Source organism: Apostichopus japonicus, chromosome 21, assembly GCF_037975245.1.
Source record: "Apostichopus japonicus isolate 1M-3 chromosome 21, ASM3797524v1, whole genome shotgun sequence".
In the NCBI taxonomy this organism is placed as follows: Eukaryota; Metazoa; Echinodermata; class Holothuroidea; order Aspidochirotida; family Stichopodidae; genus Apostichopus; species Apostichopus japonicus.
Genome location: NC_092581.1, coordinates 11,012,086 through 11,032,499, shown reverse-complemented (window position 1 = coordinate 11,032,499; position 20,414 = coordinate 11,012,086). Strand labels below are relative to the sequence as shown.

Genomic DNA, 20,414 nt, shown 5'->3' with positions numbered 1-20,414 from the left:
TGGTACTCCCAAAAAAAAAATCTTTTTGATCATACTAAGACAGCATAAGACCCAAATAATCCCTAGTCAACGAGAAGATAGCGATTCCTTACATTTCCACCTGACGAAACGTGGCGCTGTGTGTTACTATACCACGAAGGCCCGTGAAAAGTCACATTCACTTTCCAAATCAGTACATTCAAGGCATCAAGGGCATCACCAGAAATAACAGCCGCTAGTACAAGGTTGGTAGCCGGTAGCAAATTTAGCTACACTGAGTGTGATGTAACACAGTAAAGCGAATAGGTGAATAGGAACCCTTATGTAAAGCAACCCATTATTTTTCCACTTAGCATTCACCTGGTGTAATGAAGACCATTAATACCTCCAGGCAAGTCTTCTAAGCCAACTTACTGCTTCGCCTGGTTTGTATCTGGCCGAGAGGGACAAACTGTTTAGATCAGAGGATATGTTATACATTCAATATTAAAAATTAAGAGCTAATGGCTATATGATGACATTATAATTTTTACCCTGTACTGCTTAACGTTAACCTCATTGGGTCGGCTGGCCTGGATTACTATACAGGCGCGTATCCAGGATTTTCAAACCCGGGGGGCGCGAATTACTATCTTAGCGGAGCGCCACCATCGGTTGGCGCGCAGCGTACAAGAAAATTTCTTATTTTGATACCCCCCAGATCACCGGAAACGGCACTTCTCGGGCTTGAAATGACCAACCAGATGTACACTTTTTGCCTGAGAACCAAGTATTTCCTAATAGTTTTTTTTCCATCCATAACCTTTTTGAAGATTGTCAACCCGGCACACATCATGTTCGACCTGATCGCATCTCCTGTGGGTCTTTGCTTTTGTAGGTGATTCTACGTCGCGGCCCACAATACCCGTCAGCCCCACTTTTCAAGGTTTTAAGCCCCATATTTGTTCAGAATTTGAAAATTCACATTTCTCGTGAATAAACTCACTTCAAAACATACCCATAATATTGTACAAAATTTCATCTATGGACAACCAATATAGAAAAACTTCCTTCAACCCCTAACAGACCGGTCAAAATTGCACGAGTAGAGGGAAGTGTGATGCAGAATGTTGGTCAGAAATTTTCGAAACTTCAGACACAGTTAATTTATTGGTGTACAAATATTAAAACCTCTTATAACGGCTATTATAAAACTTGGTTGAAGGAAATGAAAAAATAGCAGATATTTCTGAAACCGAACACTACACACATAGGCGTAGGAGGCGCGGCGGCAGTGGCGGAGCTAGGGGTATTGGTCAGGAGGGGCGAGAATGGTCTGTAGGGGCGCTTTCGACACTATCTAAGCGGAGCGCCACCACTGGTTGGCGCGTAGCGTAAAGAAAATTTTTGAGTAAAGATACTCCCTAGATCGCCGGAAATGACCCTTTCCGGGCCTGGCTAATTTGCAGATAAACGAAGAATAAGGTGTCATCGCCAAATTACACCAACAAAATGTGACAAATGTCAATAAGTAGATGAGAGCGCAATAAAAAAGTCAATAATCTAGAATAAGTAAAAAGTGGTAAAGAGCTGAAAAAGGCGCCAGCAGTCCATTTGAGTCCGTCAGGGGGGCATCCGCCCCCATGACCGTATGGACGCTCCGCCACTGCGCGGCGGGGGTGCAGCCCCTAATTCGCCATTACTAATGTAAAAGAGAGTTTTGACATAATTGGACCTCCATGCTTTTTATACATCTACATGAGGCATGTCGTTGTTTACATTAGCATCCCGCGGTATACTGCGCAATTTTAACGGAACGTACGGTACATGATGGCATGCGATGTAATAACCGAGGCTTGCTTATATGATATTGACATTAACACGTTGAGCGCGCGCGAAAATTTTTGGTTATTTTTTCAGGCAAGTCGGACAGTTTTGAAACGCCATTTTCATGCTCACTGATATGATGTGATATCTGCTGTTTGCGTTACAAATTCAAACAAGCGCATAGCGAGGAATTTGTCAAGGGAGGGGCGAAGCCTGTAGGCAAATTATCTAAGCGTAGCGCCACCATAGGTTGGCGCGAAGCGTACAAGAAAATTTTGGCCGAAAATGCCTCCCAGATCGCTGGAAATGACACTACCCAGGACCATTTGTTAGCGCGAAGCGTACAAGCAAATTTTGGCCAAAAATGTCTCCCAGATCGCTGGAAATGACACTTCCCAGGCCTTGTAAGTTGCATCTAAGCACTTTCTATTTTGAAATTACTAAGCGATATCATTTAAAAAAATGCTGAATGGGGGGGGGGCGGGCGGTCGCCCCCATCCCAAAAATCGTCATGTTCCCCGACGACGCTGTCGAGTTCGAGACCAGCCACAGTTGGTTTCATAGCACAATTCTTCACACGCGTTATGATAGACCATATATAGTATATATATAGATCATTAGTGAGAGAGGAAAATGGAAACGTCAAAAAATGGAGTTGTCGGTGTAAGGGGTAGGGTGAGTCACACATTTACGAAATCATTGATCCGTCACTGGCTACCCTTCAGCGCTGTAATGATGTCACTGTTCCTCTTTCTCTTCCCGATGTCTTCGCGTTTTTCTTTTACTCCCTCCTTTTCTCCTTTTTCTCTCTTTCTTCATTTTCTTTTCCCTTCCTTCCTCTCCTCCTCCTCTTTTTCCCCCTTTTTTCCTTTTTTCTTCTCTTTTTTTTCTCTCCTCTTTTTCTTACCCGGGGGGCGCGCGCCCCCAACGCCCCCCCTGGATACGCACCTGCTATAGGTATGTCTATAGCATTGCAAAATTCTTTTACACTTCTACAAAGTTTTAACAAAAGATGTTTATTCATTTCAACTTTCAATGATTCAAAAGCCCAGTGTGACCGCTTCCAAAATAATTATCACTGAATTATAGTTTAAGACGAATCGAGAACACTGGAATAGAATATAAAAACGAATTTGGACTAGCTCGATCTATCAATATTTATTGACAAAAAAATGAAGTAATAATGGAATCAATTAGTTATAAGCTTCGTTACCTAAATTATTTCAACTGAAACTTTCTAATCAGCGATATCTTTCTTAGGGTACAAAATAATGTCCCCGCTTAATTTGTATGAAAACATTTAACTTAAAATACAGACTATACCACTGAGGAGGGAACTCACAATTTCCCGTTTGATTTCTTTTCTTTGATTAGCCTTCACAACTGTTAACGCTTAGATAGAAGTCAATGGAGCGTCCTCTTTTTAATAATTTTAATACTCACATCGGTATGGTGGTATATAGTATATATTGTTAAGTTCCAAACGCTCCAAGTCTCGGGAACAAGAGGTTGTATTGGAGATATGTCGAAGGTAGAAACGGGAACACGCACTCCCCAGATGGTGAAGTAGGTCTCCTACAAAAAAATATAACTTTCACAACTTATATACTGCCGCACACACACACAAATAAATAATTGCCTTTATATAAACGGCCCAGCTACTAAATTCTTTCTCGTGGCGATTTTCTGGTGAATTAAGTTAAAACAATTTTGAGCTTCTTTTAAGATGTGTCTCCTCTGCTTGGGAACTAATTTTGGAGAGACTTCCAAAATATCCCTAACTTTGCCTTCCGAAAATGTCAAAGGATATTTTGATTAACAAGGCCACACCCTCTTAAGCTGCTTAGTTACAAATCCAGTCAACACTTTGAGACATAGGTGTCTATACAAAAGGTTTTTACACAAATACTCTACAGATTAAACAAATCCAAACAAAGCATAACCTTGCACTTAAATCCAGTCATCCGTAACATTTCTATGAAATTGAATAGCCGTGGTTAGGCTATTAATGCATCCAATTTGTTTCCTTTTAACCGCACGAAATACAGCCTCTAGGGCGAACCGTGACACCCAGTTATATGGTTACAACTGATGTCAATCAACTCAATATTTCCTTTTACATTACAAAAGTAACTGAAAGCCCATTTAAAAAGACTGTGCAATTTTCAGATGATGCAATAGGCTATCATATATCATGTATTACAATTGTGGGGCTGTTAGCCACTGAAAATAAATGTTTGTTCTTGATCAGAGAGCTATGGCTTTAGTGTGAAGACCAAACACAGTGCAAGACACATACAAAATGGAAAACTCAACTGGATTGGAACAAAAGAAATTATAATTATGAATAACAAACAATATACAGCTGATCTGGGCCCAGTCAAATAATTAAATAAAACAACTAACAGTTGGGAGGTGCGCACCCAAATGTTAAAGTAAATACACTTAATTTAAAAGTCTGTTCCGGAGAGTTGGCCTTCTGGTGTCATCAAGTATTCCACGACATCAGATCTTCGACGACATCAGTATAGGTGAACACAATCAATGGTATGATGAATGTCCGATCCCAACAAAATGATATCCTTTAATTTATAACAAATAGTTTCCCGGACTATCCTCTATAGTAAAATAATATCCTTTATAACAAAGTGTGTCCCAGACTGTCAGTTGAATAGTACGCCTTCCTTAAATAATAAGGACGACGGTAACTTCTACTATGTAAATTAAGGTTTAAAACAAACTATCCAGCCATTAAAACTATCTTTCTCTTCTTTAAAAACTGCCTTGTTCCAATACTCATAGCCAACTTCCTGACTCCCTATACCCCTCACAGAACTCCTTTGTTCTTAAAATATATACACGCAGACCCCATTTCCTATAATGGCTAATTTCCAAGAAGAACAAGATAGTTGGCTAGCAACCCAAAAAGGTAGCAGTGTAAAGGTGTTAATCCACCATTTTGCTGCCACAAGAGAACATACAGAGAAGTATACTGTACAAATGCATAGCCTCTCCGTACAGTGATCACTGCACAGTACTAATAAACAAGTAAACTATGGTACAAAACAAAACTATATGTAAGAGCTGACCATCTTACACAATGTTTAACATGGCCGCCTCTACTGGAAGAACTATAACTCAAAATAAAGGATTGATTAAGCGTGACAACAATTCTTCACATAGTGAGTACATTAATAGTCAATACGGATGGTGAAGTTTACTGTTATGGAAAGAACCTTGCCCAGCATTTCAAATATCCATATATACACTAGTATGCCAACTTCAGTACCAAATATTTCAAATTCAAAGTGGTGACAAATGTTCTTAGAATATATTAGCCACTATATATGAATTCACCATCAGCTGCAGATTGCATGTGATGCCAACAAGTTGTCGGAGCAACCAAGCTTCATTTCACTAAATCACCGTAAAAATCACATAAGGTGTCTCAATGATGAGGTGTTCTTCAATTGATCCACCTTGTTATCTCTCAAGTGAAGGTTCCAAAATTTCTCTGAAGAGGAGATCCGGGTGAAAGGTATGGGTAAATATCGGAATTACTACCACAATAGTGGTACATAAGACAACATGGGTAAAAGGAAAGTAATGCTGTCTCTTGAAAAATGCTGAAATTTTCCGTTATGTACGCCTACCTTTTTGTAGCGCACTTAGATTAGCCTAAAGAAATATCCTATATTAATCGTCACTTAAAAATTGTCACCTCAGGCAGATAAATAATATGTATACATTGTAAACCACACAAAACGACTACCACGGTTCTGTAATCAATACTATTTTCTTTTCTTTTTTTGCTTGATTCTTTACTTCCTTATCTAGAACCTTTCCTGTATATACAAGGCTTAACACTATAGTGAATGAAATTGTATGACGGTAAACCAGACCTAGACTTAAGGGTTAAACATAGTGGTGAAGTACCACGGATGGGTAGTTTGAATCAATAAAAGTGCTTTATAGATATCAATAGAAGCATTCCAGTCGAACAAGACACTTTTACGGAGTGTATATCCTTTTCAATGAACATTATATCATTGTTAACTGAAACGCGTCTTGTGGAAGTAATAAACATAAGACACATTGATTGAAACGTTGTTCTTCCTTTAAACAACACTATATAGCCTAGGACTACGTTATAAGCACCCCGACAGTAAAAGCTATAAGTTCGGCAACCTACACAGAAATGGCTTTGCTATTCAAGATGGCCGTACTGTTAGCTGTTATCCATGGAACCTATGGACAAGGTAACATATCAATTTTCGGATCTCAACATTTTATATCCGTAAAATAATATAGTTTACAGCTTTCAATTGCTAAGTGTTTTGTTCTTCTAACGATTAAATTTAGATTGGGTTAAGTGTTATCGTTAGTTAACCATAGTATTCGATTTTTTCTCGCTACAGTGAACCTGTTTGTTATGTTATATGTTTATATGTTTGATGTTTATATCAACATTTCAATTTACAATATTAATATTTTCAAAATGTAGGTATTAAACGTCATATAATTCACTATATACATAAGCCTAAATACTACAGGGTTTTATATACTATCGGTTGTTTCCTTCCAGTGACCTGACCGTCATCAAAGTATCAATATGATGATGTCCACTGTCACGTGGCACATTCGGTCAATGGGAATCGTTTGATTTTCCTACGTCAGTCCGTTACACTCAAATAGCTGTCATTATGATACGAACAACACATAGCAGACATATATTTGGTATTATCCGTATAACATCTATTTTTCAGATAGATCTTGTTACCAACACAATTATTTTTCCTTTCCTTTTTCTTTACAATTCGACTTACAATGCAGATTAGTCTGTTTGTAATTGACACTTTGACTGTTACTTTGGAGAAGACGAGGGAGAATGCGATGTTAAGAATATTATTTATAATATTATATTATACATTTATGTTATATTATAGTATGTTTTATTATATAATTTTTATTTTTATTTTATAAAATACTCCAAAATTGGCAAGATTAGAAATTGCAATATTGAGGTTTATATCATTTACTATGTCTAGAGGTATACGTGTCATTCAAGTAGTTAACAAAAGATGGACATGTATGTACTTTGTTACCCACTCAGCTCCTTTTCCCCTTTACTAGTTAAAATTCGTCTTACATTCAGATTAATCTGTTTGTGATACTTTGGAGAAGATGATGGACAATGCGATGTTAATAATAATATTTATATTAAGTACTCTAATATTTGCAAGATGACAAGTTGCAATATTTATGTTTCTACGTTATATCATTCACTCTGTCACCAGGCATACGTGTCATCCAATCAGTTAACAATTAACCGTTATGCATCGGTTCATACGAATAGATGTACTTTGGTAACTCTGCGTATTTTCTGTATATTTCAGTCAACTCTTGTTTTTTTTGTGACGACGGGAGCTGCATTTCAAACTACTCAGCCTGTGATGGTTTCTATGACTGTGATTATGGAGAAGACGAGATAGACTGTGACGGTAACAATGTTCATATATTTGCAATATGTAGGAATTAACGTCATATCATTCACTTTATCAATAAGCATACGTGCCATCAAAGCAGTCAACAAATATTGGATATGCATTGGTTTATCAATGTGTAATATTGGAAGTAAAATCCATACACTATCTTTCAGTGAGACCTGCACATTATGTTAACGCTATTAGAATCCGTTTAACGGACATGTGTTGTACGACGGCATACTGTTCGACATCACTCATTATAGTATACGCTGTACTTTGTAACTGTGCTTAGTTTGTTTGAATGTTTCAGCTAGCGCTTATGATCCAGACAGCTTTATCTGTTACTACTGGAATGTTAAGGTTTATATCATTCACTCTGTCACTAGGCATATGTGTCATCCAAGCAGTCAAACATTAACGGATATTCATCGCTTCATGCGAATAGTTGTACTTTGGTAACTCTACGTATTTTCTTAATATTTCAGCCAAGACATGTGATCCGGACAGCTTTGTTTGTTACGATGGAACCTGCATTCCTGCTTCCTGGTTCTGTGATGGATACTTTGACTGTTTCTATGAAGAAGATGAGGAAGAATGCAATGGTAAAAATGGTATTTCAAATAAACTGCTCCCCAAGTTGTAACAAACATATAGACGGTGTACCGACTATTTCTGAAGCACGTATCGATGCTCACTTACGCATGAGCGAGGTTACTCCAATTCACGCTTTTGTACCCTTTTCTGATTTCAAAGGCAAAGATACATGTTTTTAGCACAGATCTCACGACCAATATGGTAACTGTACGTATTTGTTAAATTTTACAGTCAACACTTGTGTAACTTTGTTTGTAACAACGGGATCTGTATTTCAGACTACTCAGTCTGTGATGGCTACTCTGACTGTGGAAATGGGCAAGACGAGATAGAATGTGACGGTACTCTCTGAAAATGAAATACTAAATTTTAGTCTAATCAACTGAAATATCAGTCTAATGATAGATGGTAAAAGAGATCGAACTACATAGACTGAATTCCAGTCGGAAATGTAAAGACTAAATGTCAGTCTTTGGTAGACTAAATACTCTGCAATCAGACTGAAAATCAAACCATTTTAGACTGAACAATCAGCAGATTGAACTGAATTATTGTAGCACTAGTCTAAATTAGATTGAATACTTTCCAGTTTATTAGACTGATATCAGACTGAACAGTCAGTCTTTTAGACTGAATTATTACACATCATAGCTATACTGTCAATCTTATAAACTGCAAATTCTGGATTGAACATGCTTTTCTATGGATCCTCCGTGTTGGCCAAGTGCTGGAGTTTTTAATTGTTGATGCATTTATACCATCAAAGACAACATTCAAAGATCTGTTAATGCAGGGGAATTTACTGGAAGGTGGATAATGCTTTCTGAGTTAGTATGGTTTCAATTTCTGTCTTATTCTCAACACAAACACCAGAAAACACAATGAGCTATCCTGTTCAATGATCAAAAATCATGTTTATAATTCTATATATGTTCTGTTGGAGTTACAAATCGGTTGTAGACAATGATACTTTGAACACCAGTGAGTTGACTACTTTGGAAATAAGACCAGTTGATCAAGAATTGTAGATATCCTACAGGTATAATATGTTAGACAGTCTAACCTTTATATATTCAGATATTCAAGAGTATTAAACTCATCACAAAGTGTTGGAATTTGCTTCCACATATTTACACTTTTTGTTTTGTTTTAGAGATACATAGGTGTGGGCTAATGTTTGTAGCTATAAATTGACTTATATGTCATTTCTATGCTTTATGTACATTCCTGTACTAGCTTGTGTATTTGTTTTATGTATCTCCATTTCTATCACTGTAGCGGATACATTAAAATCTCAGAGCTACACTGGAGAGAAGCGACATCTAGTGTTAGCAAGATTCCAACATTTGAATTGCAAACAAATAGCCTACATGACCCGTTGTTTTGTAAATAACATGAACAATAGGCAAGATAGGGCGTCATAAATTTGTCTTACTCTTAGATTACCTTAATAACGATAAAGAAAAACAAAATCTTCAAGGAATATGCACAAACATTACAAAGGTGTGAGCATGCAATTAAAATGCCTGTAATTATTGAAGTTACTGTTAATATAAAAAGAGAGATACCACAAAACAACAACACTTACAGTCCATAGTAATATGCGCGTTCTATGCATGCAAGTATAATGGCATTTATTACTACACTTCTAATGACAACAGTGTTCTTGAGCAAATGGCAACACAGGATCGAAACAGTCGAATCTTGCTCCTTTAACGTGAAAATCATGTACATGAATCATTGCTTTGAGTGGACTTGGTGTGAGACTCTTCAGTTTGCTGCAAAAGTATAGCATTGTCAGATGTTGTGAAGCGACTTATATCCAATGTATCTCTGTGGTAAATGTTAACAAGTAATTATAAGCATAATGTAATGTCATACATGTTCCAAAAGTTATTTACATTTCACCAAAGTGAAACAATGATTTAACCGTGAAATTGTTATGTTCCCAACATGAGCAAAGAAGGAAATAATCAATCACAGGGGCATTGGGTGGGATGGGGTGGGATTTCATTGCCAATGGCTACAACAGTGAAAATAACAAATGGAATACTATTCACAACATTTCGTATTTACTGTAAGCTTACAGCTCTGACCGATGTGGCTAAGCTTCGAACAAGATACTTAACTTCTGTCGGTGGCGAAACTTCATAGATCACAGAAGCCACAGATTGCCAAAACTTGTTAGAGAGGTGGGGCATATCCAACATTAAAAACGTACCGTAGTGACTTTCGAAGAGCTTGTCGGCTACCTCCACAATATTTCTTTTTACCCAGCTGGAATAGCCATTTTGTCGGCTACAATGAAATTGCTTATGGCCAGTTTCATGTCCAACATAAAGTATAAATGGCTGAGGATACTGGACATTCATTTACCGGTCCCGGGCTGCAGTTTCCACACATGTGCCGTCCTGTTGAGTAAGGACAATTTAAAGGAATATTATTGCAGAATTGTCAAGGGAGTGAGCTTAACATATAAATGCATTTTAAATAAACCCAATTGTTGAGAACCCCTGATATGGATAATTAACTTGAAACCCCAAAACAAAGGATGTTGTACTTGTATTTCCTTATGAAAGAATATAACATATGGCTGGCAAGAGAAAGCAAAGTTAGTTTAGGTCACCACATATGCAACACATATGGTAGATGTGATGTGTAAAATGAAGAGTAGCCTGCAAAGAAACATTAACCAGTTTAAAACTACCAATAGTAAAACATTTATCATTGATGGCTTTCTGTTGATTTTAAATGCTATTACAAGTAATGATGTGCTGATCATGATGTCAACTTTGAAAAAATTAAACCACACATAAAGTTTTGAGGTCTTAGAACCCTTCTTTCACAGAAAGGAGATATTGTCATATACCATCCACGAGTCTTTCACACACTAAATCATCTGACTAACAAGACATTAACCATAACTATATTTTTTGTAGCATGTTGTCTCCACATGTTTTCCCACTGTTTTATAGGCTATATATCAGTAAGTTAAGTTGCAAGATACGAATCTGTCACCATACATCCATAAAACTCAATATGTTTTTTGATGAGGTTTCAATGCTGACAAGATTGATCATAAAAATAAGCCCTGACTTGTTCCTTTAGCTCCAAGTTGCATCCTCAAGTTGCGTCCGAGAAACCAAATCATCATTTGCTGTGCTCACAGTTAGCCTATAATCACACTTTCACGTATACTGTATGAGTTTATTCCTTCAAATTTAGGTTGCTTTGCAACTTCTGAAAAATTAAACAAAATCAGATCAAAGCAAACCAGGCCTTTATTCACATATACGCCAGTGTGCTTGCACCGAAGGCCACACTGTACCCTACACAGTGATATATATATATATATATATATATATATATATATATATATATATATATATATATATATATATATATATATATATATATATATATATATATATATATATATATATATATATAACACAGGAAAGGTCTTATGCTATTTTGTGCATTAGCCAATTTTTAGTAAGAAATACACAGTTGGAAAGATGTGATTGCAGGCTATCTATCAGCACTAAAAGGGAGATGATATCAGCACAATCGGTAGGTTGTTATCGTAGTTACTAATATTACCAGTGTTATGAAAGTATCACTATTTTCATGGTTATTGTGGCCCCAACAATAATTTGTAAAAATCCATTTATTTATTATTTAACTTACAGTTATATTCTGTACGAAGTATAAGACAGCTCCAAATCTACTAGTTGGCAGCTTTCCATAGCTGGACCTCTTCATATTTACCTATCTGTGCAACATGTAGATTAGAGCATATATGTACAGATGTCTTCTGATATGAAAAGAAACAATATCAAAGAATTAAAACATCACAGAAATGCACCATCTAGTTCAAATTGTATGGATTGTTAATTAAACTTCTTTAGACATTTCCCATCCACCTCCTACATCTTTTACAGTGACTCTCAAATTGTCTAATTAAAGTGTGTCTAATTTAAAATTTCAAATGCTTAAGTCGTTTTTTCTTTTGAATGCAGGCTTTATTCCCTAAATGAACATAGTAGTGTCATATGAAAAAGTTATGTCAAACTTTCTTCCTCCAAAATACTTGAAGAAAGGGATCATACTTACTGCCACACTCATCAAAGGAATCGATAAGCAAGGCCACAGCTGTTGAAAACTTTCCTACAGCTATGATACGCTTCATGAAGTAGGCATCCCATATAGTCAGGAAATTCTGGGATTGGTCTGTATGCTATATTAAGTTGATCTGAAAGGAAGGTAGTAAACTAGGTCTACCTTATAAGAGAGAGGAGAGACTATAATCCTGTCTAAGCCATCATGTACAAAATAAAACTTGACTTGTACACTAATGATATTGAGGTGAAGGGTAGCTGATTCCATCCTGCTCCAGGGACAGTCGTGGCATGTTTCTTTTACCCAATGTAAGTGAACCAAACAATACCCATGGGTGCTTAAGCAGGAGCCAAAGTGGCATTTAGTGGACCTGAAATGTGTTATCTTGCATTATGGTAAAATCACATCACATAAAATTTCTCAAAACAACATGAACATTTAACGCATCCGTAATATTCAAGTGTGTTAATTTTGTACGGGTACGTCAACAATTTTAGAGACATTTCATGAGGCTTCGACTGTCAGATTGACAAGACTGACTGACATTCCACGGTCTTGAATTAAACCTCATTTAGTCTAATATTTCAAGGAGAGTATAATATAAAATAAACTCCAGGAAACAGCACGATCAGCTTCACCAACAGTGTTTGGAGAAAGAACAGACCCAATTAGCACCTCAATTTAGCCGTATGCCTATATCATCCTAGGGCCTATGTCTTTTCATCCTTTCACTTTATTTATTAAACTTCTTGCGTCCACAGAAGTATCAACGTAATGGAGAACAACAACTAACGGATATGTATTGGTTCATAGCAATGCATGTTTTTTTCCCCGTCAATTTAGGCTTACTAAAATGACATCACTTAAGCATCTGCTTGTAGTGTAGAAAGTCAACATTTCAAGTACGATGCACTCATAACTTCACTTAACATACATACACCTATCAGGACTTAAAATGTCCAATATGTTAATGTTTTTCTGAATGAATTTAAAAGTGAAAAGCAAAGACACAAACGTAACAACAACCACTACAGGGTTTTACTATCTGTTGATTCATTCTAAGGACATGACCGTCATCAAAGTATCAATATGATGATATTCACCGTCACTTGGCAAACTCGGCCAATGTGAATCGTTTAGATTTTTCTACCTCAGTCCGTGAATTCAAATAGTTGTCGTTATGATACGAACAACACATAGCAGACATATACTGGGTATTATCTGTATTACATCTTTTTTTTCTACAGATAGCACTTGTTACCCAAACAGTTCCTTTTATAATAATTTCGGAGTAAATATTTAATGGAAAGAAAGATAATATTCCTTTCTTTAATTTCAATAAATAGTATTTTAATATGTATGTACTTTAGTTTTATTTTCATTTTTCACACCTTTCTTTGTAATATTATTTTCTTGCGGATAAATTTCTATTAATACTCTTTAAGTTTGACGACAGTCCTATGTTTTGCTTTACAGAAATTGAAGACGAAATCTTGATTCAAACGTACTACAACTTTTCTTCAATAAATTATCCATCCTTCTATCCGAACAACGCTCGGATGCAACTTGTTTTCTCAACTTTGGAAGATTCAAGACTCTTACTGAGTTTCGATTTTATCAAAATTGAGCATGGTTGGGATTATATTTTTGTTGGCGATGGTACCGTACCGGAGGAGCAACCTCTCTTAACGTGGTCTGGAGGACCATCTTACAATGAGTTGAAGGTTTTATCAACTGGAAATTCTTTGTGGTTTATATTCGAAGCAGATGAAATTATTTATGACCAAGGGTTTTCTGCTCTCGTAGAAGTTGTTAATCTTACACAAAGTGGTACGTACTTACTCTTTTACCTTCTTGTTAGAATAAGAAAGAGCGAATGGCTTGCCAATATTTACATATCACCATATTCATTGTTGTCCGAATTTAGAAACTGATATTTGCTCCAGGAGCTCCAGTCAAAATTACCATGATCAAAAGGTTTGTTCAATATGACTTGTGTATTGGAAAAAAACAAGTTTGGGAACTTGATTTCAGCATAGCGAATGTTTTTCTCGATAGCATCTGGAACGTACTGTATAATATCTATTAGTGTACTCAACACTCCACACATCTACACAGTTAGCATGTTGAAAACTTGTGGAAATGTACGTCGTAATCGTCAATAAGAAACCTTTTATTTTTTCACAAAAAGTTGCGCTGTTCTGATATGTTCAGATATATATCGGAACATTTTATATTTTTGTTCATCTTTATATTGTGAGTACATTTTCATCCATCCATCCATCCATCCATCCATCCATCCATCCATCCATCCATCCATCCATCCATCCATCCATCCATCCATCCATCCATCCATCCATCCATCCATCCATCCATCCATCCATCCATCCATCCATCCATCCATCCATCCATCCATCCATCCATCCATCCATCCATCCATCCATCCATCCATCCATCCATCCATCCATCCATCCATCCATCGATCCATCCATCCATCCATCCATCCATCCATCCATCCATCCATCCATCCATTCATTCATCCATCCATTCATCCATCCATCCATCCATCTACTTGTAACTCTAGGAAAATGGTAGAAATCTAATTTCAATTTCTTTGCAGATTTGAACTGTGGAAATGAATTTAATTGCACGAATGGAGTGTGTCTACCAAACTCAGATGTTTGCGATGGAGTCGAAAACTGCAAGAACGACGAAGATGAGAGTATACAAACATGTTATTCAGGTAGAAGGTTTCAACATATAATATGTGTAAAGAAAGTAATGTAGAAATGTAGTAATGTTTTGAAATGTAGAATCGTTTGTATGGTATATGTACAGAAAGCATTGATCCTACTCATTTAAAATGTGATCCATTATTATTATCGTATAACTCGCTTAAAACAAGTATTAAATCTTTTAAACTATGCTAGTGACAATTAATACTATCTGGTGTTTCTGAGGATATCAGTGATGTCTTTATTGTATCTCATATTTCTTATCCTAATTATTGGCAGAGTTTTGAAATATTTAGGTAAAAAAGTTATATATCTTTTACCACGTTACAACTGTCAAATATGTTAATGTTTTCCTGAATGAATTTGAATGTGAGCAATGGACAAAAAAGTAACAACAACTACTCATTAAATGACCAAAGATCTTCACAAAAATAATAATTGCAGGTTTCTTACTTTTGTTTCTAAATAGGTGACCTTTTTGTAGTCAACATTTCTCTTTCAATTTCTTCCCTTAGATTCACCATGTGGTGAGCCACTAATCGAAGATGGGTTGGTTTCTCATAATCCTGAGATTAGTTCTTATCCAAAAGGAACCAAATTGGCTTATGCATGTCCAAATGGATACGATCTCAAGGGAAATATGACTTCAGTTTGTCTTTATGGGATGTGGACTAATGAAGCTGTCTTTTGCACAGGTGAATAGTAACATTATCGTTAATATAAAATGACGTTGCAAATTGGGATGGTGAAGTCCCTAAAATCACTTCCCATATCAGGAATAGTTTGGTGGTTTTCTTTATAAAGAAATATTTATTTGTTGTAAAGATTGTCATGGGGTTTATCTGCATGATTGTAATAGCAATCGATCTTAGGTTATAGCAATATGTGTGTCTCCATCTGTCTGTCAATATGGCTGTCAGCATCAGTTGAAATGTGTCTCTATCTGTCTGTCTGTCAACATCAGTTGAAAGGGCTTTGCTAAGAGCCCAGTTGCATGACCCTGACGAAAGTTGTTACTCAAAAGCAGATTATGAATATTCAATGTTATATCTTCTAGTTTCATAAGGACATGATCAATCAATGACAAACTGCTTTGAATGCTTTAGTGTCACTGCAAAAGAATTTGTTTCAATTTAATGTTGTTATTTGCAATTGAATCACCTCTGGCTACATGAAAGATACTGGAGTCTTTGTTGATATTAGCAACAATATTTTCTGTTAAAAGTACATATTTTATTTGCTTAGATACAAAAAGATCAGATATCACCGTCTTGCTATAAAATGCACAATTAAAATACATTATCAGATTTTATATTGCTATTTACCTTAGCTTCAATGTTTCTTTGTCTGGCTTTGTTTTCTCATTGTCTGAATGCAAGTCCATACAATGTCAATCCTTCTTGTCTTAATCTCAAGTAAGACCTGAATTATTTGTTGACAGTAAAAACTGATACTTATTACTAAATTTTGGCATCTTCTATTTTATTTTGACCATCTTTCTAAAGCTACACCTTGTGAAGACCTTGCACCAGCAGGAGAATTGGTAAAGAGAGACCCCATTGATGAAGGACCGTTTGAAAATGGAACAGAAGTTGTTTACTCATGTCCTGACGGTTATGACTTCAATGGAGACATGACTGCTATATGTCTCTATGGAAACTGGACTTTAGATCAAGAACCATATTGCACAGGTATTAAATACAATACGAGTTTTCTCGCACATATGTATTTGCATAAAGGAAATGTTACTTTTGTGGCTCCACAATATTTTTCGTCATTCAGTTTTATAAGTAAGACCATTAATGACAGCACTAGTCAACGTTTCCATATTACCTATTGCTACATACTTTAATAAAGAGCTTGTTCTGTTTGGAAATTATTTGTACAAAGAATTTGTGTTTAATAACATCCTTCTGGTTCTGACATTTTGTGTTTACAAAAGTAAGGTTAAAAATGAGAAGCCTTCCTTCAACTATGTTAAAATTGATTTAAAAAATTTTTATTTAAGAGAAAAGTTTATGTATCAAACTAGTTGTAAGCAAAATGCTTTTGATATCAGATGGCATAAGTGGAAATCGTTATTTGAAGTTTAATGATTTATTTGTTGTTGTCATTAATATTGACTATTGGTCATTAAGTATATGTTATTATGAATTGTACATTGTTTGGACTCTTGTTGGAATGATAATAAAAAAAAGAAAGACAAAAAACAACAACAACAACTACTACAGGATCTTACTATCTGTTGTTCCTTCTTGGGACATGAAATTCATCCCAGTTCAATATGATGATATTCATCGTCACTTAGAAGACTCGGTCAATGTGAATCGTCTCATTTTTCTACATCAGCCCGTGACATTCAAATAGTTGTCGTTATGATACGAACAACACATAACATGTGTAAACTGGTATTATCTGTATTACATCTTTTTTGAGATAGCTGCACTCGCTACCTATACATTTATGTCTCCTTTCTTTTCTTCGTTGCAATAGGAATTAAATTGTAGCTTAGTCTGTTTGTGATGGACAATATGACTGATACTTTGGAGAAGATGAGGGACAATTCGATGTCAATGATATTATTTATTTTAAGTACTCTAATATTTGCAATATTACAACTTGCAATATATATGTTTCTACGTTATATCATTCACTCTGTCACCAGGCATACGTGTCATCCAATCAGTAAACAATTAACGAATATGCATCGGTTCATACGAATTGTTGTACTTTGGTAACTCTGCGTTCTTTCTGTATATTTCAGTCAAAACTTGTGACCCAGGCAGCTTTGTATGTAACAACGGAACCTGTATTACAGACAACTCAGTGTGTGATGGCTACTATGACTGTTATTATGGAGAAGACGAGATAGACTGTGACGGTAACCATGTTTACATGATCATCTCAAGTTGCAATATAACAATTTGCAATATGTAGGAATTATCTTTATATCATTCACTGTATATATATAAGCCTGAATAATACAGGGTTTTACTATCTGTTGTTTACTTCTAGGGACATGAACGTCATCACAGCTTCAATATGATGATAATCATCGTCACTTTGCAAACTCGGTCAATGTGAATCATTTTTCTACGTCAGTCCGGACGTTCAAATAGTTGTCGTTATGATACGAACAACACATAGTAGACATACACGTGGTATTATCTGTATACATTAAATTTTTTTGTCAGATGGCACTTGTTACCCAAACAGTTCTTTTTATTTACTTTTGTTCGTTACAAAAGGACTTATATTGCATTTTAGTCTGTTTGATATTTGTTACTTTGTTAATTGCTAATATCTTCCCAGTTCAGAATGATATTGCTCCACCCCATCCTTTCGACTTACTGCAGCCATATTATTCGTCTCGTTCCATACATGAATCTTCTGCGCCTTAAAGAGTCAATTGAATATGACCGGTTTATCACAGAAGAAAAGTTCTTGAGATATTTTTGAACTATTCCAAAGTTGTCCACATTTAAAGCCTTGGTTTTTTTCTCCCTATTCGATTTTTGTAGAGGAAATCTTCATCACGACGTCATACAACTTTACTTCACTCAATTATCCATTCGACTACCCAAATAACCATCGAACCGAGTTGATGTTTACAACATTTGAAAACTCGAGACTCCTCATGAGTTTTGACTTCATCGAAATTGAACGTACATGGGATTTTATCTATGTTGGAAATGGAAATGAACTACTGGAACAACTCCTCTTAACCTGGTCAGGGGGACCATCTTACAATGAGCTGAAGGTTTTATCAACTGAAAATTCAATGTGGTTGATATTTGATTCAGATGGTTCTATTACAAGTCCAGGCTTCTATGGAAGTATTGAGGTCGTACCTGATTCACAAACTGGTATGTTTGGCAAAAAATATATACATAGCTTTCCTTTCTGAAAAAGCATTTAATATTTCGTTATTGAAGAAAGGTTAACTATTGTTGTAAATGTATTAAATGATAGACACATTGTGGATATACGGTATGTAACGGATGTTTTTACTCTGCCGTAATAGCCTTTAATTGATTTTATCGAAACTAAGCATGGTTATGCTTATATCTTGTTGGCGATGGGACCGAACGGAGGAGTAACCTCTATTAACCTGGTCAGGATCATCTTACAACGTATTTAAGGTTTTATCAACTGAAAATCCATTGTGGTTTAATATTCGAAGCAGATGACATTTCTTCTGACCAAGGTTATTCTGCTCTGGAATTGTTAATCTTACAATAAGTGTTGTTTAACTTCTCTTTGACCTTTTGTTAGCATAATGAGGAGCGAAACCCTTCTAAATACTACATATGACAATATACATCATTACCCGATTCGAACTATTATGATGATCCTTTTTGTTAACGATTTTTATTACTGATATTTGCTAAGGATCTCCATTCAATATTACAAATATCGAACGACAATGTTCTTTGGAACTTATGTTCAGCATACCGAATGTTGTTTTCTGGATAGCGTCTGAGACGTACTGTATAAGAGATATTGGTGTACGCAACACTATACAGACCTACACAGTTAGCAGTCTGAAAGCTTGGGTAAAAGTGCGTCACAGTTGTCAAGAAAAAACGTTATATTTTTTTCACAAAAATTAGAGCTGTTCTGATTTGTGAAGCAAGTCTCTTACCTAGAACATTAAATATTGTAACTGTAAGAAAATTGTTGAAAACTAATTTCAATTACTTTGCAGATTTGAACTGTGGAAATGAATTTAATTGCATGAATGGAGTGTGCCTACCAAACTCAGATGTTTGCGATAGAGTCGAAAACTGCGAAAACGACGAAGATGAGAGTATACAAACATGTTATTCAGGTAGAAGGTTCCCACATGTTAAATGTGTATATAAAGTAATGAAGGCCGTAATGTAGTACCGTTTGCATGGTATATGTACAGAAAGCATTGATCAGACTCATTTAAATATCGATCCATTATCATTATCGTTTAGCTCGCTTAAAACAAGTATTAATCCTTCTAAACTATGCTAGTGACAATTAATACTATCTGGTGTTTCTGAGGATATCAGTGATGTCATTATTGTATCTCATTTGTCTAATCTTAATTTATTGGCAGAGTTTTGCAATATTTAGGTATAAAAGTTATATATCTTTCACCGCGTTAAAACTGTCAAATATGTTAATGTGTTCCTGAATGAATTTTAATGTGAGCAATGGACAAAAAAGTTACAACAGCTACTACAGGATCTTACTATCTGTTGTTCCTTCTTGGGACATGAAATTCATCCCAGTTCCAATATGATGATATTCACCGTCACTTGGAAGACTCGGTCAATGTGAATCGTTTGGTTTTTCTACGTCAGTCCGTGACATTCAAATAGTTGTCGTTATGATACAAAGAACACATAACAGGCTTACACTTGGTATTATCTGTATTACATCTTTTTTTCAGATAACAGTCGTTACCTATACATTTCTTTTTCTTAATATTTCAGTCAACACTTGTGACCCAGGCAGCTTTGTATGTAACAACGGAACCTGTATTACAGACAACTCAGTGTGTGATGGCTACTATGACTGTATTTATGGAGAAGACGAGATAGACTGTGACGGTAACAATGTTTATATGATCATCTCAAGTTGCAATATAACAATTTGCAATATGTAGGAATTATCGTGATATCATTCACTATATATATAAGCCAAATACTACAGGGTT

At 35.7% G+C, this 20,414-nt stretch overlaps 2 protein-coding genes across 2 annotated transcripts in view; both read left to right on the top strand.

Annotated features, from left to right (window-relative positions):
* LOC139962568 (uncharacterized) overlaps positions 1-20,414 on the top strand; it is a 111,030-nt gene that overhangs the window by 47,924 nt on the left and 42,692 nt on the right. The gene's annotated exons all lie outside the window — the stretch shown is intronic.
* LOC139962569 (scavenger receptor cysteine-rich domain-containing protein DMBT1-like) lies at positions 5,844-20,378 on the top strand. The gene is made up of 11 exons (XM_071962682.1): positions 5,844-6,044; positions 7,182-7,286; positions 7,757-7,873; positions 13,464-13,817; positions 14,608-14,730; positions 15,238-15,417; positions 16,228-16,413; positions 17,487-17,603; positions 18,244-18,588; positions 19,431-19,553; positions 20,191-20,378. Exons 1-11 carry the CDS (start codon positions 5,984-5,986, stop codon positions 20,361-20,363), a joined length of 1,884 nt encoding a protein of 627 aa, XP_071818783.1. The 5' UTR covers positions 5,844-5,983; the 3' UTR covers positions 20,364-20,378.